Here is a 27090-nt window from a genome sequence, read left to right as displayed (position 1 = left end):
ATGGAGGGACAAATATTATTTTTAGGGAGGGGCCAAATTTATATATTTGTATAAGTATATATATAATTTAATTTTAAAAAAAATTATATATACATGTTATAATATTATGACAACTCGGGGGATCATGGCCCTTTCTGGCCCCAGCTTCGTCCCTGGCCACATGAACACATGTTTTCCCTTTACATGGCATATATGTACTCTGATAGATACCGGACATGTTTCCGGTGATTAGCTTGGTTGTATATTTATGCAAAACCAATTGCATTAGTGTCTATGTTATACCAAGATTAAAAGGGATCAAAAAAGGGATATCTGTTTCTGTAAACGTGTGTGTTGATCAGAGATGTTCAAAAAATTTGAAATCGGAAATTCGATCTGGAAAAAAATCTGAAAAATCCGATCCGAAAAAAACCCGATCTGAGGGTCTTAAACAGGCCTAATATTTTCAAAAAAATCCGGATCAAATCCGGATTTTTGAAAAATCTGACCTTTTGATAACTAAACGAGCCCTAGTATTTTTTGAAAAACCCGACCCTGTAATGACCCGGATTTTTAAAAATATTTTTATTAGTATTAAAAGTGATTTTCTTATAAAGAAGGGAATAAGATTTAATATTTTATTCCAGTTTAATGAGTTTTCAAGGTTTTATATTTAAACCCCGGGTTATTGTGTTATTGACAAATAATTGTATTTTCAAAACTGATTTTCATATTTTTGTTTTGAAAATTCTAGATGATAATTATGTGAATATATGTGGTATGTGACTAAGTGTTACTTGTGGTATTGCTCGTTTAATTATTTATGGTGATTTATGATTATTATGTGATTATTATATAATTTTGTGAATTTTGTATTATCTAGTTTACTGAGCTGAATGCTCGTATGTGTTCGTATTCGAGAGATTCCAATTTCTATATGCTCAGGAGAAAATATAGTTTATTTGGATATTTTCATATCGATTTATGGAATGTTAGATGATTTTATAATCGATTTACGATTTAATTGCGTATATTTATATTTAATTATTGATTATTTGATTATTTGAAAACCGTTCACTCGTAACGGTTTAGCGATTTTTCTTCCCGAAAGTTTCGAGAAAACTCACCTTTAGCCTAATTTGAATATTCCGAACATTTTTCGTGTTTTGACTTTTTCGATCCGGAGTACGGTTTTTCCCGGAGTCGGTCCGGCGGAGTTTTGAGGGTATTTTAATTGTTGATAATTATCAGGTTTGTCTCGATATACGTGAAAGCCAGATATTTTGATTATTATATTATTTTTATCGAATTACGTGCAAATGGGACCCGCAGACCAATGATTGATTTAAAAAGCGCCGTTTTGATAATTATCTCGAAAACCGGTACCGATTGGACCCCGCTTTATTAATATAAAGCTAGTAAATATCGTATTTTCATGTCATAAACGATCCAAAGGGGTACCAATTATTCATAAATATAAATAGACCTTTCCACACCTTATTTTCAACCGAAAAAATCATTTCACCAGTTTCTTTTCACGAATACCGAGAGAAACCGAGTTGCGTTCTTCGTGTTCTTCGTAATCAAACGAGGATTTGGAGGTGTTATTGAAATCCGATGGAGGCGTATGAATAGTCAAAACGAAGATATCGACGCGTAGAATCAAGTTTAATCATCTGTTTGTGTGCAGATTCAACAGGTGAATTATTATTAATTTTACAAATTTCGAATGATTATGATTTAAATTATGAATTTTTTGCAAACGTGATTTTTTGATTGATTTGATGATGCCATGTTGTAGAGCGTGTTTTTATCGTCGTTTTGGTATATTATATGTTGAATTTGGGATTCAGAATCATATAGAAACAGTGGTTTGATTTTGAGGTGGAATGTTCTTGAGTGTTCTTCGTTTAGTTTGAATATTTTTAATTGAAAAACAGGGGTTTTCATTTTGGCTTAATCTGGGTGTATTTGGTTGTCACCCCTATGTTTAGCATGTGAAAGGGGTCGTGTAGGTGTAATCGGAAGTGATGAACGACGCTGTTTTGAGCTGCCGGAATCTGGAAAACAGTCCCGCCGCCGGCGGGATTGTTCTTTCTTTTGCCGGACAATACGCGCTGAGTTTGATGCAATTGATGGTTGATATAGATTTCTGGTGCATGGTATGTTGGTTGTGGAGAGTTTCGGAACCAAAGGTGGCCGGAATCGCCACCTCCGGCGAAGTCAGGGGGTGCCGCTGCAAAAATTGCAGTTTGGTCCCTCAACGTTTGGAGGTGGTGAAGTTGAGCCACCAAGGTTTCGTTCCTGACAAAACACCCCCTGAACGTTTAAAATGTTGCAGTTTTAACCCTGCGACAAAGTTTTAAACATTTACACTTTAAACCTTTTTAATTTTAATTTTCAAAAATAGTTTCTAATTATTTATTTATTCAAAAATAAATCTAAATTAGTTTATTAATTAATTTTAATTAGTAATTAATTATTTTAATTGGTCAATTAATTTAAATATTAATTGATTAATTATTTTAATTAATTATTAATTGATTTTAATTGGTTAATTAATTGGATTTAATTATCCTTTCGTCTTAAAAAAAATTTCAAAAATAGTTTCGAGCTTTAAAATATTTTTCTAAATTATTTTCAAGGCTCGATAATTGTTTATGAATGATTTCAAGTCCAATTTCAAGTATTTGGGACTTGATTATTTATCCGGAAAGTGATTCTTTTATCGATTTTAATTCCGAAAAATGTTTAAAAATTCTTGAAAAATTGCCGAAAAATCATTTTTAACCCAAGACTTGATTTAATATCAATTGGGATGGGAAACCTTATGTGTTGTGTGTTGTCTGCTATTGGTTGGATGTGTTATGTGCCGATAGGAGAGTGAGAAAACTGTTTTGAGCATAACTTTTGATCCGTAAGTCGGAATCAAGTGAAACGAAAGAGAGACAAAAGCTTATAACGTCTATTTTAATATAATGCGACTATATGGCCGAGTCTAGAAGGTGAATAATTGTTGATAAGTATGCATAATGTGATAATATGTGATCTAATTGCTATTAAGTGATGATTATGTGAAATATGTGTTAGTTTGATATTATACACATGGGATAAATGACTTGGATGACATAGTTTTGTGTAATGATTGATATTGGATAAGAGTATATGGATTATAGGAATTCAAGTGGGTTGATTGGTTGTTGGTTGGGAATAGGTTGACATATGGATAGTTCTATAAATAGATGAGACGATGTCAGATTTTCGACAGGATTTATATGATTACTGATTGGTAATATGTTATGTGGAGATGACTTGACTATATGATAGAGTCAGAGCATGCTTATGTGTTAAGTGATATCTGATAAGTTTAAAGGGGTATATAAGTGGGTATCGATATACGTGATATGTATATGCGATAAATTGATTAGTGATTATAGTATTATTTTATTCTCGTAAAGGATTTGGACGAGACGTGTACGCTCGAAGACGTCAGAAAGTCGGAATGGTATTGCAAAGCGAATAAGGCACGAATCGAGGAAGTGAAGCTATATTGCGAATAGAGTATAGCCGGAGATGGTCTAGAGAGTATGTTATGCATAGATTGTGAAAGTGGAAAGATGAGATTGAGCTATGAGTTGGGAACTGGATTTAAGGCAAGTATCCTAAACCTTTCTCTTGGATATATTGCAAATATTCTGATCCATTCCTTTGGTATATGCTTCAAGTATTCATACCTTTCTTTTCAATGTTCGAAAGTGCGAGTATTCTGACCCATTCTTTCTAATCTTCAAGTTTCTAAAGAATTTTCGTTTTACAAATTAATTCGAAGTTCAGATTGTCATTGAAGCATGTGTTGCTCAGTGATAGTTAGAGCTTTGAATGAATTGGGATCTTCTTGATTATTCAACCCGCCATTGTCATGCTGGTTTAGCAGGCTAAATTCAGTTGCTTAGCCGATAATGGAGGATACTGAATAGTTGAGGATTTCCTGAACTGTGATTTATGAAATGATGGATCATAATTTATGAATAGATTATTATCAAAGTTTGATTTGGAATTATTCTGTTGTTGATGATATTTATGATGATGTTCTGTTGATTTACATTGGCTTCTTGAATTGAATTAGAGAATTGGATTATTGTTTTTATATAAACATGTGGACCAGATGAGTGGTCAGACCAGATGAATGGTCATGTTAGGCCAATGAGTGCCTTGGATCCAGTGATAGAGCATGGCGGGGCCTGCTCGGGGGTAGGTATGACTGATCAGCATCCTAACCTTGGTTTTTAATTAAAATGTGATAGTCCAATTCAATAATTCTCTTGTGAAAGATTGAATTCCTCAGGTTTCTATTGCTGCAAGGTATTGTGATTCTTTTATACAATACCTGAATTTGTGAACTCAGGTTGAATCTTTTTATATCTTGAACTCGAGAATTTCTGTTATATCACTTCAGAACTTTCATTGTTTATTATTACTTGCTGAGCATTGTTGCTCACTCTTGCTATTCCTTTCTTAATCATTTCAGAAAGGATTAAAGATGAGTGGCTAGTCTATGATTGCGAGTAAAGCTAAGGCTAGGCGAGGAGTCAGAGGTGTTTAGGATCCAGTGATCAAGAAGTGTGCAGGAAGATTGATAAGGTTGGTGCTAGCTAGAGTTGAGCTATTGAGATTCAGATGTAAGTCATAGCTGGAATAGATTGACAGTGATTCTTCTTATCGAAGATGATCTGATTTGGTAAGAGAAGTTGTGTAATATTAGTGGTTGATTCTAATTTCAATGCTGTAACCTGGATGCGATCCTGTTGTTTTAGGGGGTTAAAATGTTTTCTTTTAAATCTTTTATTATGACTTTCAAGTTTTGAATTTCAGGTTTTAAATTCTTTGATTTCATTATCTTTAGGAAAAAAAAATACAGGTTTTTCAAAAGTGTTTAAAAATTGGTTTTGTGTGGTGACGTCAGAATCCAGGCCCCCGGATTCCTGGACCGTCACAGACCCGACCTGATTTTTAAAAAAATCCAGCCCAATTTGGTTTTTAGAAAATCTGAATTTTTTGATCCGATCTGGATCCGGCGCGAAAAGATCTTTTGTGCATCTCTAGTGTAAAAACTATATATAAATAAATGAAACGGAGAAAATATCACTCAGCATTAAGCAGCGTTAATTTACTGCCCACCGAACGTGTACTTTCGCTTTCTAGTTTCTTATTGTAAAGTGGAACATAGTTGTCCGTAGAAGAAGGCATTCTCTACGTCGTCGAAGCTGGTCATATTTGGGCAGGCAGGAAACATATACTCCCTCCGTCCCGGTCAATAGTATACATTGGGGGACGGGGGCGCGGCACGGACTTTAATGCTTCAATATAATATAGTTCTGTAAATTATTTTTAAGATTTTCCTTTTTTGTATAAAAGTATAACATTTATATTTTTATAAAAAAAGAAAATCTTAAAAATAAGTTGTGGAACTATGTTTTACAAGAGCCTTAAAAAGCGTGTCGAGCAGTGAAAAAGAAACGTATACAATTGACTGGGACAGAGGGAGTAATACACACGCAAATATATAATCCATAAAATACATGCAAGAACATGGCTAACAACTGGCAAGTGCGACATCTATCTACAAAGTTGATATACTAGTTTAAACAACGGAACTACTTTTAGCACTAGAAATAAATGTTCTGATTTCATATTTTACTCTTGCTTTTTACAAACATTCGGAGCTCTACTGTAAATGAATTAGCTATCTTTTTCAAATTGCATATAAAATAATTTCAATTTAGCTATATCTTCTGAAATTCGAAATCAGATGAGTAAGGGACGAATGATACTCGTAAATTTTGTTTTTCTCATTTTCTATTCATTTCCTTTTCATTTTTTAGGGAAAAGGACGGGTTTATTTTTTGTTGTGAACACAACATATATTTATAATTAAAGACATCTAAGTCCAAATTATCAAAAGATAAAGAGTATAAGAAGAAAAATAATTTAACCCAAATAGTTATATCATCTAAAATTTGGGAACAAGTAATTAATATATGTGTATTTATTTTATTTTTGTTTCATATACATTTAAACTTTCAATTTTTAAAGACTCGAAAAGCCGCGAATATGTGAAAGGCCACTAACCGTGGAATCATTTCATATCTTATTTGCCAAAAGATAAAAGCCAAAGCAGAATTCGGCGAAGCGGACGTATCTCTTCGATTTCATATTTCTATTATGATTATTAGCATTCCAAATGAACAAATCTAATTTGTAAAAAGTACAACGAACCGATTATTCCAAGGATCCACAAAACATTCCTCTTGAGATAACCTACAATATTAAGTAGTTGGTCGAATTATCTTTCGATCGATTGTTATTAACGTAAACGTCAAAATACTCCCCTCAATTATCGTCCTCAATATAACACTGGCACGGTTCAGTACGGCTATCCAATCATCCGAGCTACAAGAAAATACAAGAAATTAACGACATGAACTGTTCACAAGGCCAATCTGAGACCATCAAGTTCTCGTGTCACTATATATATCCGTAATTTAATCAACGGTATTCATATCGAAACTCGATTATTAGAACATTAGATTCGACAGTGTCCTTGTCGTAACCGTAAATTTTACAATGGCAACGGTCTCGCAAAAAAATGTAACACTTTTTATTCTTGCGGCATTTGCTTATGCGCTGATGGTGCACGCCAGTGATCCTGATATTCTCTCGGATTTTATAGTCCCTGATAACATCAATGTCATTGACGGGAAATTCTTCGCGTACACCGGACTCCGAGGAGCATTCGATTTCGAAAATTCGACAACGTACAAGGGCGTTCCAGCTAGTCTAAAAGAATTTCCAGCCCTTAATGGCCAAAGTGTCTCAATGGCTGTGCTCCAGTTTCCGCCGAATGCAATTAATCCCCCTCACACACGCCCGCATTCGACGGGGCTACTGTTGTTAATCGATGGAAGCCTCGAGGTCGGATTCGTCGATACGAGCAACAAGCTCTACACCCAATCTCTTGAGGCTGGAGATATTTTCATTTTTCCGAAATCTTTGGTTCACTATCAATATAATGCAAGTCCAACAGCACCAGCCACGGCTATTGCTGCTTTCGGGAGTGCAAGTTCGGGGTCTGTTGCGGTTCCTTCGACAATATTTGCGACGGGTGTAGATGATACGATTCTTGCGAAGTCTTTCAAGACTGATGTCGCGACTATAGAGAAGATCAAGAAAGGCCTTGCTTCAAAGGCCTAGATGAAGCTTCGGGTTTAACAGAGAGTAAATTATCGATCAGAAATTCAATAAGCGAGAATGTGTTCGTGTAAAACGAGCTTATATTCACCGAAAGCGATTCCTAATTTCATTCTTTCCATAACGTTAGGAACAGTTTTTGTCGTAGTTGTATGCTTGTTATGATAAAACTTTGTCTTGTCAATTTTCTTGTTACGAATTTGATTGATCGCTTAGAGAAATCAGAATACTCGGCACATAATTTAGATGGACTTAGACAAAGAACTACTAGTCAAGCAGTAGAAAGTACCAAGAGGATACGTTAAGACTGCGACGACATGATCAAATCTTGGTAGAACCGTAATTGGTATCTCAAAGATGTGCGCACGCATATATAATATATTAAAACTGTTTTTAGTATGTACACGTAAACATGATAGCAATAAATTTTCACTTAGGTGGGAGCAATGCCTTATATAAGTCAGTTTCTAGCTTATTACTGACTATAAATCGACTTTTGATGTTTTACACAAACAAACATTTTTGAGTTTAAAATCAGAAATGACTTAAAGCCTGGACTTTAAACTCATGCAAACATGCTCTCGGGGGAGTAAGAAATAACGAGAACACAGAATTTATATGCTTTCGCACAGAACAAATGAAGATGCCAAGTTTACAATTACATTTAACCGTGGACGGGGCAAAAGCGATCCTCAAAGAATGACAAAAATCATTCTGTTCGTCGATAATTTATGAATATGAGCGACAGAACTCTGTAGTTTCTAAGTAGCTGCTTTGTTTGGTTTCAGCTTCTTGTAGCTGAAATATGATAACATTTCAGGAGAAGGGAACAACAGATATGTTTTAAAATTATGGCAAGTGTTTTTTTTCAGAATTATACCAAACCTCTATACTACAACAGATAAGATGACGAACAAGTCCCCTTCTTTAAAATAATGTTGTGCGTTAAGAATCAGTTTAAGTCGTTGGTAACTAAGCTTGAATCGTTGGTAACAATGTCATGATTCTCAATCAAAAATATCTTCTATCAAAAGATTGTAAAAATATGGGAGTGTTTGGATCATGGTTTATGAGCCTGTTTAATCAGAATCAGAACCTCAAATGCCTGTGTTGGTGTTTAGAGAAAAAAATTTATTATATGGAATGAGAATCTCATTCTTATCGTGGGTAATCATTCACTACACAGCTCAGGAATACCTATTTCCGTACTCCTTATTCACATTCTCGATTCTCATTCCCACCGAGAATCCAAACCCCACCTATATATATTGGTATTTTCGTATTGTCATCAGGAAAATTAAACCTGTGCCGACAATACTACTCAGAAACATTTTTTCACTCAAAGCTAAGCTATCATGGCTTGGTTATTAGTAGATCATGCTCTTCTTTTCAGTAGTCTCATCTTTGCGTTTCTCCGGATGACTCAATCCACTGATCCGGACATCTTATCAGACTTCGTGATCCCTGCAAACGCAACCACCATCGACGAAAATTTCTTCACCTACACAGGGTTGCGGACAGCATTTACAGCAGAATTTCCGCCGGATTTTAAGGCCTTAAAGGCAAACATGGTGGAATTCCCGGGTCTTGTTGGCCAAAGCATCTCGTACTTGGTTGTTCAGCTTCCAATAGGCTCAGTAAATCCTCCGCACATACATCCTCGATCCTCGGAGCTACTCTTTGTTATATCAGGTTACATTGAGGCAGGTTTCGTGGACACGAGTAACAAACTGTACACGCAAACGCTTCAGCCCGGGGATATTTTTGTGGTACCGAAGGGATTGTTACATTATCAGTACAATGCGAATGCTAGTTTTAATGCCACGGCTTTGACTGCCTTTGGGAGTGCGAATGGAGGTAAGGTTACACTTCCTGTGGCATTATTTGAGACTGGGATCGACGATTTGATTTTAGCTAAGAGTTTTAAGACTGATATAGCTACGGTCCAGAAGATCAAGGCCGGTTTAGCGCCCAAGGAATAAGATATATAAAGCTTCAAATTACTTGCATGAACTTTTACGCGAAAAAAAGATTAAGGGAAAGGAGAATTGAATCAAGAAGAGGACACGTTAAAGAAAACACAATGATGCAATGACAGATAATTAGATATGATATTTTCATGAAATTCGACAATGAAATATTTGATTACAGTATATTATTTGTTCATTCCCCTGTTTTATTTAAATAGTTCACAAGCTGGTACTTGTTAGAAAGGCTTTATTTCCTGAAGATGATACCACGTCCATTGATTCCACTTGATGCAATATTCGTCGACGAATCTAGAAGACCATTGAATCTAGCAACCGCGCAATCTGCAGAGAAGAGACTAGAAGAGGCAAAGTCTTTATCACCACCCAAAACTGGCATGGTCACCCCCATCTTAACCCTGCTAGTATAATTTCCAGCATAAGTTTGGCCTAGCACGCCACTGACATCGTTGCTCAATGAGTAGAACGTAAATCCTAGATCAAGATGAGCAAAGCAATCGTCACTTGTAATGGCATAGTTATGCACAAGCGAATCTCTGCTAGTAATCGGCACTACATTTGCTTTAATCTTGAAATTGCCTTCCACTTCTATGACTATAGCATTAGTATCGCGAGACCTTGTGATAGAAACTTCAGGTGCAGATTTAGGCTTCCATTGAGCACCTTCGCCTTCGGGTAGGAAAATTGGTTCACCATCAAAGCTTAGCTCCACCCTGTCAACTGCACTGTCCCAAATTGCTGTCTTCATCGCGCCAATGTAGAGTTGGTGGTTGTCAAAGATGATTCCAAGGGATTGAACCCATGTGAAGTCCCTTTGCATGTTATTATTTCTTTTGCCAATGAAGTGAGCATTGATGTGTAAATTTGAATCTGAAAGTAGGCAAAATTCTCGGTCCTTCTTGCCGTGGAAGTAAAAGGTGATTCCATCGCCTCCAACGAATCTCGGATCTTGGCATACTGCACCTGGCTTGTTGCAATCTGTTGAGATGAAACATATGATCACATGTTAATTACAATTATTAATACAAAAATTTAATCTTTATTGAAGTGCTAGGAAAATGATCGCTCCAGAATCTCCATTTAAATTCTCACTATAAAAAAGCGGTTATTTTTCGACTGGAAATTTCGACCGGCACCTAATTTTGACTGTATACGGTCAAAAATAAAAATAGTCAAAAATATCAGGTCGAAAATATTATATTCGACCGTTTTTGATCGAATATAAAACCGGTCGAATATCACCGTCCAAATTTGTCTAGAATTTCTTTGAAATTAAGCGCATTGGAGCATGCAGTAAACAATAGGCAAAAGAGTCTTACCGCAAACAGGGCTGCATGTGACACAATCAATCTCACATTGGTCCGGACAAGCACTTGGGCAATTTTGCTCCTGTCGATAGCACTGGGGGTAGTGCTTGTTTTTGCAGTAGGCCTTCGCGGGAGAAGTTTCCGTTTCTGGTGGTGGTGGAGGTGTCGCGACTGCTGGTGGAGGTGGAGGAGTTGCTACTGGTGGAGCTATCTTACAAACGGGTTGGCATGAACCACAATCAACTTCACAGGATCTAGGGCAAGAGCTAGGGCAATAAAACTGCTGGTTGTAACAGCCAGGCCTATAGGCCTTATCTTTGCACCTCACCTTCATAGCTTTTTGTGGTTTCGGTGGTGGTGGAGGAGGTGGAGACGAAGGCAAGGAAGCGTTACAGACAGGCTGGCACGAAGCACAATCGAGTTCACAAGTTCGAAGGCAAGAATCAGGGCAAAGAAGCTGCGTTTTGTAGCAGCTGGGGAAGTTTTTGTCTTTGCATCTCACCTTCTTAGCCTTCGGAGTTCCGTCAGCAACTACTACGGAGAGGAAGAGGAGGACACACACACAGAGCTGTAACATTGTCTGAGCCTTCATATTAATGCATGCAGACACACTAACACAGAGAGAAATGAGAGGGAGGGAGGGAGAGAGAGAGAGAGGGAGGGAGGGAGGGAGAGAGATGAGAGAGGGAGAGAGGGAGAGAGAGAGAGATGATGATTTAGGGTTCGTGTAAAATGTCTATTTATAAGAGGTTTTAACCATATGAACAGAAATATAAACTTGCTTTTGTAACGTGAGAATACGCCTATGTTGCTGCTTTGTTCATGCACCTTTAAACTTAAGAAATTGAAGCCGATCGAAGAATAGGGAAAGAATGAGAAGTCGAACAAGAAAATTCACGGATCTTTCTTTAGTTTTGGGATCATATTATTCATTTTTAAGTACCACTTGCTAATAAATTGTAATTTGTCGGTTCCTTCCCTCTAATATGAAGAGAGTCAAGTCAATACTAATTTCACTTTAAACCTCACTTAAACAGCAACTCAAGTCACCTGCCGAATGTCTTCTGTATAGTTTGCTGTCAATGTTCTAAAGTCAATTACAAAGCTTCGGGAGTACTTGTTTATACAACATATACTTTCGTTATTTTATTAGATTTTTGACAACAAAATAATTTTGTTACTTCTCCGGATCAATTCTCAAAACAACCTCTTCTGCTCCTTCACGTAGGAACTGATCTCTTATCAAAAACTCCATTGAAAATGAATATGATATCTAATCTAATTAACTAGTAATTCATGAGCAGATCGTTTAACAAAAAAAATAAAAGACTAGTAAAATTGATTAGCTCGGATGAGTATCAATCGAATCGATCGGATTAAATTTCGTACTTGAGGTGAAAATATATATAAATTCAAGAAGTCGAGCTTATAGTTAATTTTCAAAAAATGTCTAGTTCAAGAGTATTATTTATATGAAAAATATTAAGTATCCCAAAAAATATTCCTATTTTTTTTTCTTAAATTTAAGTGGTAATCAATGATTGGTTCCACTAACAGTAATAATAATGAGATTCTTTTATGCACGTCAACCACCTAATTAAAATTAATCATATATATATCTGAATCGCCCTATTTATATATTTGGTGGCTCCCTCGGGAAATTTTGAAATTTTACTAAAAACTAGTAAACGAAGCACCCTTAAGCGTAAGGCACCGTTTGGTCAAAATCTCTTAGCTAGTTGCATTGATGGGTCAAGGTCAAGGAAATATAGTTCAGTTGCGAGACAAATAATAGCGCCGACCTCAGATAAAAGTAGCTACATTTGCAAGTTATTTTACAACTCACATCTCATCTGAACAAGAGCTACGAGCTCCACTTGATATTCCTATTGCAAAAACGAAGCGCGGCAATTTTGGAGCTCTACATGCAGGATAACTTGGATAAGTATTTTAATCCACAAATTTCCGGTTAAACTACTCTTCTACCCTTTTACATGTGATTTTTATGTACATATGACAAATTAATGATACTAGATTTTTTAAACGAATTTTGAAAATGATGTCTCTATTTTTCAAGATCTTAAAAGAAAAATTTATATACATTTAAATCAATATCAATGACATAATAAAAAAATTGTTAAGATTAACAACACAATCAATTAAAATAGATGTAAATATATAAATGCACAAATTTATCACTATATATTATATATGCATAAGTTTTTTTGCGCCCCTGAGACAGTGATATCCTAGGCGTTCGTTTTCCCCGAAGCTCGCCCTGTGTATAACAACTATGAAGTGCACAAAAATGATTAGTTAATCTCTTATTACATGAAAAATTTTCTTTTTAAATTGTGCTGTGTTAATTAAAGATTAATTTTGAGATGGATTCTCACTTCTTAATGAAATAAATCGTCAACCTTCTTAACAAACACATGGGCTTGAAGAGCCCATATTGTGAAAATCGTATTGGACTATAGTTCAAACTTTTCTTTCATGGGTCTGTGGAGCCCAATATACTACTCAATTTCTCTCATTATTGGACTAATATTATTTTATCTTATCTTGGAAAATTTATTCATGTTTCATATAAATTTAAACAAAATTATTTTTTGAAATAAATGGAATATATAACTTACTTAATCTAAAATCTAAAGACATAAATAATCTGATTAAAAATTACAAATTTATGCTCTATATATTATTATGTGAATCTTTAATACAATTTTCACTCATGGCTGAATCTTTGATTCGATGTTTACTCAATTTAAAAGTTAGACTAGTGCTAAATGTTTTTCAATAACCTTATAGATTACTACATTTCTATATAAAAGTTTTAAGAGAGAATAATCACATGAAAAATACAATATTCGTTAATCGTTACTCCTTCCCTCGCTTTGAGATATAGGAGTATACATTTATATTGCGCACGAATATTAAGAAAATCGTATAAAATAATGAGAAAGAGAAAGAAAAGGAGGTAAAGTGCGAGATTCATTAATATTTAAGCGATGGAATTGAAAAAGTAGATGAAGTTAGTGGGTGGATGGGATTTTTATATTATAAAAGTTTATTAATTCGAGAAAGTTTTGAAATGTATAAAATTCAATAGGATATCTAAAAAAAAATATATAAAAATCCAAGAGAGAGAGAGTAATATGTTATCCTAATGAAATGCCATTGCTGTCAGTCCGTCCTATATCTCTCCCTCTCTCCATTAAAAAAGCCAGAGCATACAACTCAAGTCTATTAAATAATCGGAAACTAATCAATTAATTTCGATAATTAACACGCCGAAATAAAAAAGCACCCCATTTCTCAAATCCATTCTCCAATCGCAGAGATCCACACCCAGTTCAATCACACACACACACACTTTATGTTCTTGCACATTCTTCTTCACTTTTTTGATTTTCACACATTTTTTTCCTCAACTAAACTTGCAAAACCAAGCCAACCCCACTTCTAAAGAATCAAAAGGGTCACCAAATCGCCATGACAGAGGTCCTGCAGTCCCCTTCTTCATCATCTTCATCTTCCTCTCTGCAAAGTTTTCAAGAAAGCCAGGAGGCGTTTGATGATGAACAAGAAGAAGCAGAAGAAGAAAGGGTGTCAAATGCATTGATTGAGGAGATTAAAAGGAGGGATAAAGATGATGAACAGTTGTCTCTTTTAGCCCTTTTGGTCACTCTGATTAGGAAGTCATCTTTTTGGGTTCGGAGGAATGATTCAAGTGGTAGTAATGGGAGTGGGATGGATATTGGGTGGCCCACTAATGTCCAGCATGTGGCTCATGTTACTTTTGATAGGTTTAATGGCTTCTTGGGATTGCCTGTTGAGTTTGAACTTGAAGTGCCCTTGAGAGCTCCTAGTGCTAGGTATAAATCATCCCTTTTGATTATGTATGTTTGTGTGCGTGTATTGTTAGGGGTTGAGTTTATCTGGTGTATGATTGAATTATATCCAAGATTCTGAGTGTTCGATTTTCAGGGATAACTTTTTTTCAGTGAGTTCGGGTTTTTGTTTTATGGTAGTGCTAATGATTGATATGCTTATCTGTAAGAAATTTGAAGAACATGTATTATGATGATATGATAGCTCGGTTTGATGCATTTTACATGTTTCTTGATTTTAATTTTTGTAATGTGTAGTTGCAATAATTATGTTGTTAGTTGTCATTCTTTAATTATTTGAAATAATGTGAGCATGTGATTATTGATGGGGAGTGGTAGTATTTATGGTATTAGAAAATGAGTGATTTTGATGTTTGTAACTACATGGAAAAGGGTTCTTTTCTCTGTGCTACAGGAGTTCATATATCTGGAACTACCTAACTTGTTGTTTTAATTAGATTGAACTGTTAGGCTTTGCAATATTGAAGGCAACTAAAGTTGTTCGTACCTATTAGACATCTGAAGTTGATATTGAATCCAATAGGCAAGTAGCAAATATTTTTTTATGGTTTGCTTCAGCAGTGAGCATAACCAACTTATGTTAAGTACAAGCTGACCCATTAAAGCATTATTGTTTTTTCAGCTTATGTGTTTATTATTAAGCTTAGGTGTTTGCATTAGGGTTAAGACCGAGGAATAGAACTGCAAACATTTTATCTATGCTCTTAAATTAGTCGTTAAAGAGTTATTTAATATTTTTTCGTATGCACATTGAAAATCTAACTAAGAGAGTTTGTGCTTGCTAGTTAATCATTTATTTACCAGTTACTCATTTTAATTAGCAGAAGATGATAACTCTTCGTTTCCATTATTTCATATAGCACACAGATGTTTAATTTTATGATATTAGATATCTTTAACTATATGCTATCAGATTTGCTGCAGTTTTAAGGATGTAGGGGGTAGCATTTTGATTTTATATCTATAATTTATACCTTTGCCTATTCTCATTCTCATCTGCAGCACCACTGTTTTTGGAGTGTCAACAGACTCTATGCAGTTATCCTATGATCATAGAGGAAACAGTGTTCCAACAATCCTGCTGCTGATGCAACAACGTCTTTATGCTCAAGGAGGATTACAGGTGATCTATTGTTTCTTTTCATGATTTTTTAAATATTAATATTAATATTACCTAAATGCTGTAGTGCGTGTATTAATTAAATATCACTAATTTTTGAGATATATCATCTGGTCTGGATGCATGTGCAGGCAGAAGGAATATTCAGAATCAATGCAGAAAACAGCCAGGAAGAGTTTGTGAGGAATCAGTTAAATGCAGGAGTAGTTCCAGCCGGCATCGACTTGCACTGCTTAGCAGGTCTCATTAAGGTATTCTCTATCAAACTTTTGTTCCGAATATGGTAGCTAGCAGCCTAGCATATAGGTTAGTTGGTAAAATGATACAGTATCCAACCTGGGTGATCTACTGAATCTTAGATTTGCACAAAAATTTTGCTTTAATATATATACTCTTGGAAGTTAATATTCTTGTGTGTCGTTGCTGTTGCATATAACTAGGAAAGTCTTTTTAACTTTTAAGCTAAGTGCATTCATGAAAGAACATGAATATAAGTGTACCCCAGTACATGCATAAGACTATATGAACCAGTTTCTTAATGTTGGAGACATTAATTTAACTTGCTTTAAATAACTTTAGGCATGGTTTAGAGAACTACCAGAAGGTATATTGGATACCCTTTCTCCAGAACAGGTAATGCAGTGCCAGTCAGAAGAAGACTGCTCTGCACTTGTTAGGCTGCTACCTACAACAGAAGGCGCTCTGCTAGATTGGGCCATCAACTTGATGGCAGATGTTGTACAGCAGGAGCACTTTAACAAAATGAATGCCCACAACATTGCGATGGTTTTTGCACCAAACATGACTCAGGTAAGTTTAAATTGTTTTATGCATAAATGTTGAGTCACGCATTTCCTGTTTCAAATATAAAGACACGATGCACGACACACTTTTGTAATTTCCCTACTTAAATGCCGAATCACTAAATAACTGTAGATATTCTCTGTAATCTTACATTCAGTATAAGAAACTGCTAAATTTTAAGATGAGAATGCCACAGTGTTAATGACCCACTTGCCTTCTGTTTTAGCAACTTTGTTGCCACTTTTCTCAATAAAATCTGGGCTAGAATCATTTCTCTCTGCTGTTGGTATTTGCTGCCGGAAAAGAGCTGAATTTAGGAGTATATAAAAGAGTGAACATTTTTAAGCAGCATATGAGATTGATCATCTCCTTTCTAATATTTTGTTGCTTTACGTGAAGTATTAATTTATGAAAATCAGAAAATTTTATAGTTTTACGTGGAAATGAACTAATATTGTAGAATAAACAGAAATTTGTATGTTTTTGTCTTGAATTTGAATAATATCGAGCAGTGTTCGTCCATTCTATAACATTCTTCTTTTATTCCAACATTTAATACAGCCAACCTAAGTCCTTTTCATAGATAGTCCATATGTATTATTTGAGGATCCTTATACTGTTTATGTTTGCAGATGGCGGATCCATTAACTGCATTGATGTATGCCGTACGAGTTATGAACTTCCTAAAGGCGCTCATTTCAAAGACACTCCAAACCAGAGAAGAATCTGTTATAGGACCAACATGGGATCCGCCTTTAGATCCGTCTGATGAGGACGAGCATCAGGGTCCTTTATTGTGCCTGGAAGATGCTAATGAGGAAAATAATGAAAGGGAGAAGATTTTGATCGCTGAAGATCCTCATTCAAAGAATTCCTCCGACTTATCTCCAGCAAATATCATCACTGATGAAGTATGTCTCGGTGATTCAACTCCAAGCAAGGAATCTGGTGGAGCTCGCACTAATGTCTCCACTGATGCTGATACCCAAGCAAATGTGATGAAGGCTACAACAGTGAAGCTCGAGAAAATTACTTCAGGGAGCATTACAGATCAGTCATGTGAATCAGATGAGAGCAAGACACCTGAGAAGTTTAATGCCCTCCAAATAGTATTTCAGTCATTGGGACCGATAGACAGAAGTAAAATACTCAGCAGAGTAAACTCATTGACAGAGCGAAATGAGGCCTGGCTGTGAAGGAAATGGTCAATTTCAAGCAGTGCATTTAGTCAGCTAGAATGTAAGGTCGCGAAGATTTGTAAATCATCTACTTGTTTTCTTACGCTGTCATCACTTAGATTGGTTTCTCCCTGCGTGGCTATCCTATTCTTGCCAGTTCACTCTAGACAAGGTTTTACATTTTGAAAAGTTGTAGCTTGCCCATTTAGTGTTACGGAGTAAGTTTGTCCGAAAACATCCCATTCGTTTGGCTGGTGCCGTTAGATCAATTTCCGTTATAAATTTTCCAGTCCTTGTGTTCTTTACTTTAGCCATTCGAAATTGATAGCCATGGAATGAACCCACTCTAAAAGGGTTCTCGGTCAATGTAGAATAGAATCCAGTAAGTTGCAGCTGATAGTTGTCTGGAAATGGACACTTCAATGATGGAGAATCAAACAGGAATATCCCTGTAGAGGGTTTGAAGGCATGACAAATTCAAGTGGATGAAACTGACTCCCAATTAAAATTCGGACTTTACCGCGTGTGGACATGAATACACGCTTACAACTATTTTTTAGTTGGATGACGGATTTATAATACCTCTAATTTCATTAATTATAATGTCCGAATAAAAATTTTCATCAATCAAAATTTTCCATCTAATTAAACAGAGTAACTAAAATTTATGAATTGTCAATCAAAATTTTCCATCTAATTAAAAAGAGTAACTAAAATTTATGGATTATCAATCAAAATTTTCCATCTAATCAAGAAAAATAATTAAAATTTATGGATAGTCGTATCAATATGAAATTGACATCATAGCAGCCTTTACCATCAAACCAAGAAAATAGAAAATATGTTTTAACGTTGCAATAAATATCATTTTTGTGTCCTTTGTGTTTTTATCATGCATTCGTATGCTTTGTATTAATCACATTATATGCTCTGTAAAGCAGCAGAATAACATGACTAAATTAGATGTCGCAAGAAAGTTGTTGAATCAGTAAAATACGTACTCGCTGTTTTATCATTTTAGTTTTAAATATTATCAATATCAAAAAAATTATCAAACAGTTATCTGATTTCGACAACACTTTTATACCAACAAAACAAGTTTCACCGGACCCTGAAAATAAAATTAATGGCCTGGTGGAAATTGACTTGTGATAATGAAAGAATCTAAATGGAAATGCTAGCTTTTTCGAAAGAACAGAACACAAACAAAGTCATCAAGTGTGACCACAAATGCATGTTGCAGCTCATAATAACCACCCATCCATATTCCACTCCAAAGCAACAGCAATTGGTGAGCAAAAAACAGACCTAATCAATAGCAACTCCCATTGACTTCCCGTGCATTTCTCCTCTTTAGCCTCTCCCTCTATTTAAAACTTTATTACTTCAATCTATTTACATCTGCACTAGCTCATAGGGAACCATGGCATCATGTGGTGGCCTTCGGCACATCTTCGAGAAGGCGATGCCCGAGAGCCCGGGTGATCTCCTGCAGTCTTTTGCATCATGGAAACATCTGCCTCCTCATGATGTGTCCTCTGTGACTGAGTTTTTTGGAGAGCTGCATTTTAAGGAAAGTACTGAGCATGTCTCACCTGTTGGTCCTTGCTTGGCTCCTTTGTCTTCGTCGTTCTTGATAGATTTTAATACGCAGACAAAGAGCGATGGCCTTAAGGAAGAGGGGAATGAGAAGAACTATACTCCACCTGTTGGAAAACAATATAAAGATAGTACTAGTAGGTACTCTTCTATGAATTCAGAGAGTTTGTCTATATGTACAGAAGGTCTTGGCTTCGAAAGCTGTAAGGATACAGAGGAGTTTGTTAGCAATAGCGGTTTGAAGCAGCGCAAGGTGAGAAGCAGTGTGACAAAGCATTCCTCAAGTGAGTACCTGTCAGGGATGAGATCAAGGATAACTGGAGGAGAACTCCCTCCTCCGATCTCTCGGATAGGGAGAACTGGAAAGCCTGCGGTGAGCTTCACCTCTTTTAGGCAAAATGGAAGATTAGTTCTCAAGGAGGTTAAAATGCCAGTCCAGGAATCCTTGCATGCATGCAGAGAAGACGGGCGCTTAAAGCTGCAGTACATTCAGTCAGAGGATGATGTCATCCAGGAGAATAAAGAGAAAGAGGAAAACATCGAGGGTAATGAAGATTGGGAAGATCAAAATGCTTGTAACGGTGGAAAGATAGTTGAAGACGAAGGCATGACTGGATAAGGCCTTGCTTATGCATGTGAAATTAAGTTTCCATGCTTTATTTACTCTACTTCAGTTCTGCAAATTAGAATAAGGAGGTGAACAGGATCATCTTTCCCATAGTTTTCTCATCTGTTATTCATTGCCATCATCACCTAGAGTTTCATATACATAGCATAGATAAGAAATTTTTCTGACATGTCCTGTTTATTGCAATCATCTTCTTTTGTAAGATTCAAAATAAAACGACCAAAATTTTTGACCCCAATGGATGCAAGACCAAGACCATCAATTTCATATTTGCATCCTGGCATAGGAATCAGAATTCCCAGTTTCAAAAGCAATATAAATTGGAAGTCGAATAGATTTCTGAATTGAAATTCAAACATGGGGGCAAGATTTCATCTATTTAAGCTGCAGCAAACTTAAAACTAATCCTACCTGTAATAGTGTAATGGCTAAGAGCCTAAGAAGGCATAAGGTATTCAAGTTTAAAGTCTAAAATTCTGTTCGGCATACTAGAGTATACTTTAGTAGTTCAGTTCAAGTTTAAGGTAAAAGAAGTGCAGAAAGGAGATCAAGGGGCATCCTACAACCCTGTTCAAGATTCAGTATTCGATAATAAAGAATTTGAAGGGAACTAAGGAGGTGTTTGGTTCATGGTTAATGAGCCTGGTTAACGGGAATCGGAACCTCAAATCCATGTGTTGGTATTTGGATTAGCAATTTTGTGGCATGAAATGGGAACCACAGTCCCAGGATAAATCATTCCTTACACTATCTTTCGGATAACCATTTCCATACCCCTTGTTCCCTTACCCTTCATTCCTATTCCCGATTCCCATTCTTACTCACAATTCAAAACCCCCCCTAAAAGGTTTGATTCTACTACAATGTTGTCACTACATAAGAACTTAAAAAATACATTAATAAATTATGATTCAATCATATGGTACCATTAAAAAAAATGATAGGTAAATAAAACCTCATAGTGGACGAATAAGGAATGTAGAACAGGTCCAGATATTTGACCACCAAGTTGATCCTCCTACGAAGATGAGATGACGAGATAAAAGACAATAAAGGAAAGATGCCCGGAAAATATCAAACAATGCAAAAGCAGAAACCTGTGCTAGACAGTGACTTACAGTGATATTTAGCACCTTGCAAGCTTATCTCCAGATGAAGGAACATGATTCTGCACAGTGACCTCGACAACCGACTTGTAGAGCAGGCTGTTTACCAGTTCCTACCACGCGTCATTATACAGATACTCGGACAGATCTAGCCTAATCATTCCAACCTGGAAATGTTTAACCACAGTATGCAAAATTCCAAGTGAAGGGACCTATTAAGTTATGATTGTAGGCACAAGAGCAAATTTCTTTTCCGATGTGGCAGAAGAATATTAAGATCAATATGCAAATCATAAAATCAAATTCCTGGATGTCTAATTTATAGACTTCCACATAATCATTCAAAAAACCAAAAGTTACATCTAAATATATCATCTAATGGAGTAGTCTCAAAAATAAAGCAAAACGAGAGAATTCCACTATTCCAGGTCCAAATCTCAGTGTCCAGTTGAGTTTTATTCTTCGGGTCTGCAAGTGATGCACAAACTTCTTTGAAATGGAAAGAGGCTTAAGAACATAGCAGTAGTGGAAGTGTAAGGAAGCATTTGGTTAATGGTTAATGAGCCCGGTTAACGTAAATCAGAACCTCAAATCCATGGCATTTGAATTAGCAATTTTGTGACATGAAACGAAACCCCAATCCCACTTGAAAGATAAATCACTCCTTACCCTCCCTTTGGGATATCCATCCCCATACCCTTCATTCCCATTCCCGCTCATGATCCAAACACCCCCTAATTTCCACACGGTTGAGCATTTCATCTTCTATGAACTTCCTATGTCTGTTTTAGATTGTCCAGCGGTCAAACGATACCGAGACAGAAGAGCAGAAGTTAAGTTTATAATCATATGGCAACTGGCAAGTGAATTGCACGGCTGAATTCATCCCTTTCCTTTTGAAGTTTGCTCGATTCTCACATTTTCATAAGCTAGCCTAGAATCTTATATAAGCTAGAATGAGCCAGCTTGTGCCTAGAAACACCAACTTATTTCTGTTCATTTTTACTGTTGAGTAGCCCATCAGTAGTCAGCAAGTGATTTCATTACAAATAAGAAACTTTTTTTCTTTCGTTTTTTTTTTTTTCTGTTGAAAGGCATGTACAATTAACTTGCCTTATAAATAAGAACCAACTTGTCATGTGATAAGTATGTAGCCAATACACACTAGTTAGATCAATAGTAGTATTAGTGATATTGTTCTCTCTTTCTCATGCCGGGAATGGATGAACACCGAACAACAAATTCACAACACTGGAAAACACACATATGAAACCATGAGTTGAGATATGTAATAATAGCTAAAACTCTACCAAGGACACTCCAGCGAGAAAACACACATTCAACGATAAGTTGTGAAACATTAAAATGGCTAAAACTCTGCACAAGATTGTATTGGTGATAACACCTAGAAGTTCTGCCATTCACACTTCACTAAAATATTAGAACAGAAACTTAAGATGTTTTAAAGTTTTTTTGTTGTTATTTTTCATCACAAGTAACTATGTTAAGGCGATTGCATAACGTCCAAATCACCTAGCCTTGGACCTCTTCTGGCTTCTTCTTTGATTGAAAATACCACCCCAAGGCACCCAAGCCAGCAACAACTCCAGCCAGAACTACATAGTTTCGGGTTTTGTCAGTTGAGTCTCCTGCTTTCTGTCCAGTAGCTTTAGCCTCAGACGCAGATCCAGAGTCTGCCGAACCTGTTGGTGGCTTTTCTTCTGGATTAGGACCCTGAAAACAGATCATCAACAGTATATAGATTTTCTGGCATAGGACTAGAGTCAGATCTTAGGGTGAATTTAACTACTTTAGAACTTGGGCTTCACATAATACAGCTTCATGTATTCTTCAATGTCAAAATTGATAGAAGACTGTAGCTCCAATGGACAAATGATATGTTGTTAAAGGCAACTGATATACAAATTGTAGCATAGCTGATTTCTTTCCTCAAGTCATTAAATAAAATCTTCTACAGTGCCTCACCCATATCAAGAATTTCCTTTTTCAAGTTAATGTTATTATGCTATTGCTCAGGTTGCAGAGTTGCACCAACTTATAAGAGTGCCACACCACGAGCAAAATACAAACACTCAATTCAAAAGCAAAACTGGACTAGCAATAAAGTATGGTAGTCAGAGCATACCTTACGTGCGAGCTTCTCCAACTTCTCCTTTTCAATTTTCTGTATTCAAGGAGAATGATCTCAAGTTACAAATCAGAATATGAAAATAAGATCCATAGAGCTCTATAAGAGATCACAAGTCTAGAATAATTTTCCTTGTCATGACAACTTGGACAATTATAAAAATCTATAATAATAACAAAGAATAATGTTCCTATTCATGACACCTTTGACAAAATACAAAAATCCAAGCCCAAGACCTTGTAACCTTTAACATAAAAGTCCATAATAATATTCTTCCAAGTACATCGTTAGACAAATCCATTAAATTCTTGCACAAAAATTTTGTATGCCATTGAAACCCAAAACAAACAAAAATGTGAAAAGAGAATGCAACTAATGTACGAACATATATAGAGATAAAATAGTATATCCTGTATAGCGCAATGAAAAACAAAAACTGGCTTATTAAAAGATATATTCTCAGGACAACAGATTTAAAACAGGTCGATTATATATTAAAAATTTTAAAAATATTATCAACTGAGTATATCTAAGATAAATTATAAATATCATCACTGGCTTCACGAATTTACCAGAAAAATTTGTGACTAGTCTCTGAGTTATATCTTATTGACAACTTGTACAATACTTGACAAACTCCTTACAACTGTCAAGGACAATATTTAGGAAGCAATTTTCGCAGCTTCTATGACCACAAAAAAAGAATAATTAACCCGGAGTTTTAAAGTATGAACTATGATGGCCACTGCATCATCTTCCTTTTTCTTCCTACTTGGATTGCTATCTCACCTTGACATGTCAACAGTCAATTCACTTTCCTTTTCCTTTTCATTTCTTTAATTTTATTTTTCTAGTCATAAAAATTTTAAGTTCATAAATTATTATTTGGAGAAGGTACTCCCATATTTAGTTAAATTTTTAAGCAAACTAGGCAACGTGTTACCAATGCAATTTTTGCCAAAAACACATAGTTGAATGTATCATAATAAGTATAAACCGATATCACTATATGTCATCATTGTATAACATCAAAATGATTCTGATAAATCATATGTAGACACTTAACATAGACAGTTCTCTTCTTTCAAAACTCTCTTGAATCATATCTACCACATGTGAAACATGTCATATATATATCCACAGTCACATACCATGTCTGTAGTACCAGACCCTCAATTATTGCATTAAGATAAAAAAAAAATTAAGTGCAAAGGACAATAAGCTGATACAATTTTAGGACATATCAACTTGCACAAGTGCTGAGGCTTCCAAGATAATTAGCAAGTAAATAAACAATACAACTCACAAGTACCATTAAATGTACACAACAATATGTACAATGATAAAATCATCCTCACTAACCAAATCAGAAAGAAACGACCAGTCGACCACAATAGATAAAGCAGAAAAGAACAGGCAAATCACTAAAGAAGGGACACACTGATACATGGATATATAAATAGAGTGAGCTTATTAGCACCAGCTATGAAGTACCTTAATATAGATATTTTCAGCAGCTTTTTCCTCCTCACTTAATATTTTGCCGCTACTTGAGAACCTACGAGACACGACCCTAGCAAGCACCCTTGATTTTGATGACATGGCTGTTTCCCTACAAAATTAGGCAAATATCATGCTAGATTCTATCAAACACCACCCAAATCTCAAGCATAATACATCAATATCAAATCATTAACAAAACAATATCATCACTTCAAACAAAATATTAAATCCAATACTATTGGACCAATAGTATTATATCATTTATTCCCCTAAAGTGACATGAAAGCATAAAAGCTTTACAAAGCCTGACAGTTAATCAATGTAGATCGAATACGAACAAAAGACACTGAAAAATAAAAAATCACGAGAATGATTACTAAACAATACCACACAATAGTACTGGATGCATATACAGAAGAGCTTAAGGCTGTGTTCACTTGGAGTGAATGGAATGGAGGGAGAATGGAATGAATTTTGTATTCTAAAATGGTGTTTATCAAAGAAAATGTATATAATTTTCATTCTTTCAATCATTCCAACCTTACTATTTCAACTATAACTCTAACCCACATGTTTTGGAAGGAATGCTCATTCCATTTCAACATCATGTTTCTTCACAATCTTTCTCACAAAAAAATTAACTACATTCATATATTGTCACCATTATCTCATACTTTCTTCTTTCTCCTTAAAAATTCTATATAATTTTTCATTCCATTCTCCCCTCATTCCATTACATGAAGTGAGCACAACCTAAATATATTGAATCAGAACCACCAATATCATGCTCAAGAGTATATCAACCAAAATTAAGCCAAACACTCGAAATAACTATTCATAGTTTCAGTTTGACAAGTCACAAGTAAATACAAGCTTGCTTTGTAGCAAGCAATTCAAATTTCACGGAAATAAAACATCTATCTACGGGACTTATGCTAATACGCTTTCACAGGACCTGTTCTGTTTCGAATACTTATCAAGTAACACAATTAAAGTTTAAAACATTACGAACATCAGAGAATTCAACTGCATCGCAAATATGCTATAACACGAACTACATAAAATGATAACATATGGATAATCTTCAACTTTAAGACTATGACACGCACAAGGGGAGAGAGAGATGAAGAGAGAGGGAGAGAGCGAGAGTGAAAGAGGCAGAGAGAGAGGAAAGAGTGTGAGAGAGAGAGATAGGGAGAGGGAGAGGGAGAGAGAGGGGGAGAGAGATAACAAGCTTGAATCGGACAAAGCCTAAGCTACAAGCAGATATTAAGCACAAAAATATAAGGTAACTAATAGAAGCAACAGAACAAATCAATTATTTGCATATATATGGATGTATATGTTACCGAGAAAGCTTGGCGTTGGCGGTGGAACTGTACACAAGAGAGAGTGAGAGACGGAGAGAGATTGTGGAGGAGAGAGATGAGCTTTGGATGCTTGTCTCAGAGAACAGTCCAGAAACAGACCTCTAATATATGACCATTTTTTTTTTTTATTTCTATTTTCTGATTTTTTGTTTACCAATTTGCCCTCATCTAAATATAATTGTTTAAATCACTTTTGTTTGTAAAAAAAAAAAAACACAATTGTCTAAAACTCTAAATTAAATAATTTCTGAATTTTTGGTTTTTAGAATATTACACTATCTATATTCAAACTTTATATAATAATGACATAATTTATATATATATTCAAATTTGATGAAATTTACTTTTTTAAATAGATGAAAATAATATGTATAACCATAGTCCACAATATATATTTTATTACATATTTTTTATATATAATATTTATTATTTATTTATTGTTTTAATAACGGGTTTGGTTAGTTTTTATCGGTCAGTTGCCAGTTATATATAACCGGAACCCAAATATTTAAATCAGATCGATTTTTAATTTTCGGTTCCGACTTCTTATTGGGAGGCAACTTGGGACGTTTGTTCATGTAAATCAATCTGCGAACCAGGTTCGATTCAAATGAGTCTTCTAATGTTAATACACCTGCCCAAGAGAATGTATTGTGTGTTTGCTTGTCTTGCACCTTCTCTATCCTTCTGAATTACAAGTTAGAATCAGCTTTTGTTCCATGCCGCAACTTTTGTCCAAGCTAGTTTTTTCACAAATTTTAAATACACTCAGTTTATCGAGAATGACTGTATAATTTACTAATAAGATTAACTGTGACGACCCGGATTTTCCAAAATTATTTTCTTATTTTATTTGTGATTTTCAGAAGATGAGGAATAAAATTCAATATTTCATTTCAGTTTGATAATTCTCGAAAGTATCTGTTTAAATTATTTTTTTTTTGATTCATTAGGGTATCGAAATTTTGTTGTCCGTTTTGAATTGAATACCATGTTAAATATGTGAATTACATGTTCTATGATTTAATTTATTATCTGGATGTGATTTATGTTGTGTTTTATAAATATTTATGATTTCCTTAAAAATGGATTATACAAAAATGAATTCTAAAAATATAAAAATGATTTGAAAAAGATTCTTTTAATTACTTGAAAATGATAATGAATATTTTTAAGAATTTTCAAAATATTTAAAAT

General features: G+C 35.2%; 6 protein-coding genes and 1 long non-coding RNA gene across 7 annotated transcripts; 5 read left to right on the top strand and 2 right to left on the bottom strand.

Annotated features, from left to right (window-relative positions):
• The first annotated feature begins 1500 nt into the window (after positions 1–1500).
• Positions 1501–4817, top strand: LOC135151351 (uncharacterized). The gene is made up of 3 exons (XR_010290172.1): positions 1501–1678; positions 3438–3632; positions 4508–4817. It is a non-coding gene; the product is annotated as an uncharacterized LOC135151351 (long non-coding RNA).
• A 1528-nt stretch (positions 4818–6345) lies between these two features.
• Positions 6346–7633, top strand: LOC108212810 (putative germin-like protein 9-2). Its single transcript, XM_017384523.2, has one exon. The coding sequence runs from the start codon at positions 6604–6606 to the stop codon at positions 7228–7230; it is 627 nt and encodes a 208-aa protein (XP_017240012.1). The 5' UTR covers positions 6346–6603; the 3' UTR covers positions 7231–7633.
• Positions 7634–8507: 874 nt separating this feature from the next.
• On the top strand, positions 8508–9393 carry LOC108212809 (germin-like protein 9-3). Its single transcript, XM_017384522.2, has one exon. It carries the CDS (start codon positions 8583–8585, stop codon positions 9207–9209), a length of 627 nt encoding a protein of 208 aa, XP_017240011.1. The 5' UTR covers positions 8508–8582; the 3' UTR covers positions 9210–9393.
• Positions 9394–9444: 51 nt separating this feature from the next.
• LOC108213752 (uncharacterized) lies at positions 9445–11233 on the bottom strand. Its single transcript, XM_017385539.2, has 2 exons — positions 10535–11233; positions 9445–10193 (listed from the first exon to the last, which is right to left on the bottom strand). Exons 1-2 carry the CDS (start codon positions 11112–11114, stop codon positions 9445–9447), a joined length of 1329 nt encoding a protein of 442 aa, XP_017241028.1. The 5' UTR covers positions 11115–11233.
• A 2452-nt stretch (positions 11234–13685) lies between these two features.
• On the top strand, positions 13686–17827 carry LOC108210726 (rho GTPase-activating protein 5). The gene is made up of 5 exons (XM_017382116.2): positions 13686–14400; positions 15439–15559; positions 15688–15807; positions 16136–16366; positions 16993–17827. Exons 1-5 carry the CDS (start codon positions 14018–14020, stop codon positions 17554–17556), a joined length of 1419 nt encoding a protein of 472 aa, XP_017237605.1. The 5' UTR covers positions 13686–14017; the 3' UTR covers positions 17557–17827.
• A 1134-nt stretch (positions 17828–18961) lies between these two features.
• Positions 18962–19756, top strand: LOC108212808 (protein FAF-like, chloroplastic). Its single transcript, XM_017384521.1, has one exon. The coding sequence runs from the start codon at positions 18962–18964 to the stop codon at positions 19754–19756; it is 795 nt and encodes a 264-aa protein (XP_017240010.1).
• Positions 19757–22209: 2453 nt separating this feature from the next.
• LOC108212807 (uncharacterized protein At2g27730, mitochondrial-like) lies at positions 22210–25994 on the bottom strand. Its single transcript, XM_064089726.1, has 4 exons — positions 25873–25994; positions 24515–24632; positions 23018–23056; positions 22210–22605 (listed from the first exon to the last, which is right to left on the bottom strand). Exons 2-4 carry the CDS (start codon positions 24620–24622, stop codon positions 22405–22407), a joined length of 348 nt encoding a protein of 115 aa, XP_063945796.1. The 5' UTR covers positions 24623–24632; positions 25873–25994; the 3' UTR covers positions 22210–22404.
• Positions 25995–27090: the final 1096 nt, after the last annotated feature.

Source organism: Daucus carota, chromosome 3 (genome assembly GCF_001625215.2).
Source record: "Daucus carota subsp. sativus chromosome 3, DH1 v3.0, whole genome shotgun sequence".
NCBI classification, from domain to species: domain Eukaryota; kingdom Viridiplantae; phylum Streptophyta; class Magnoliopsida; order Apiales; family Apiaceae; genus Daucus; species Daucus carota.
The sequence above is the reverse complement of the archived record's forward strand: the minus strand, read 5'-3'. Positions and strand labels throughout refer to the sequence as shown.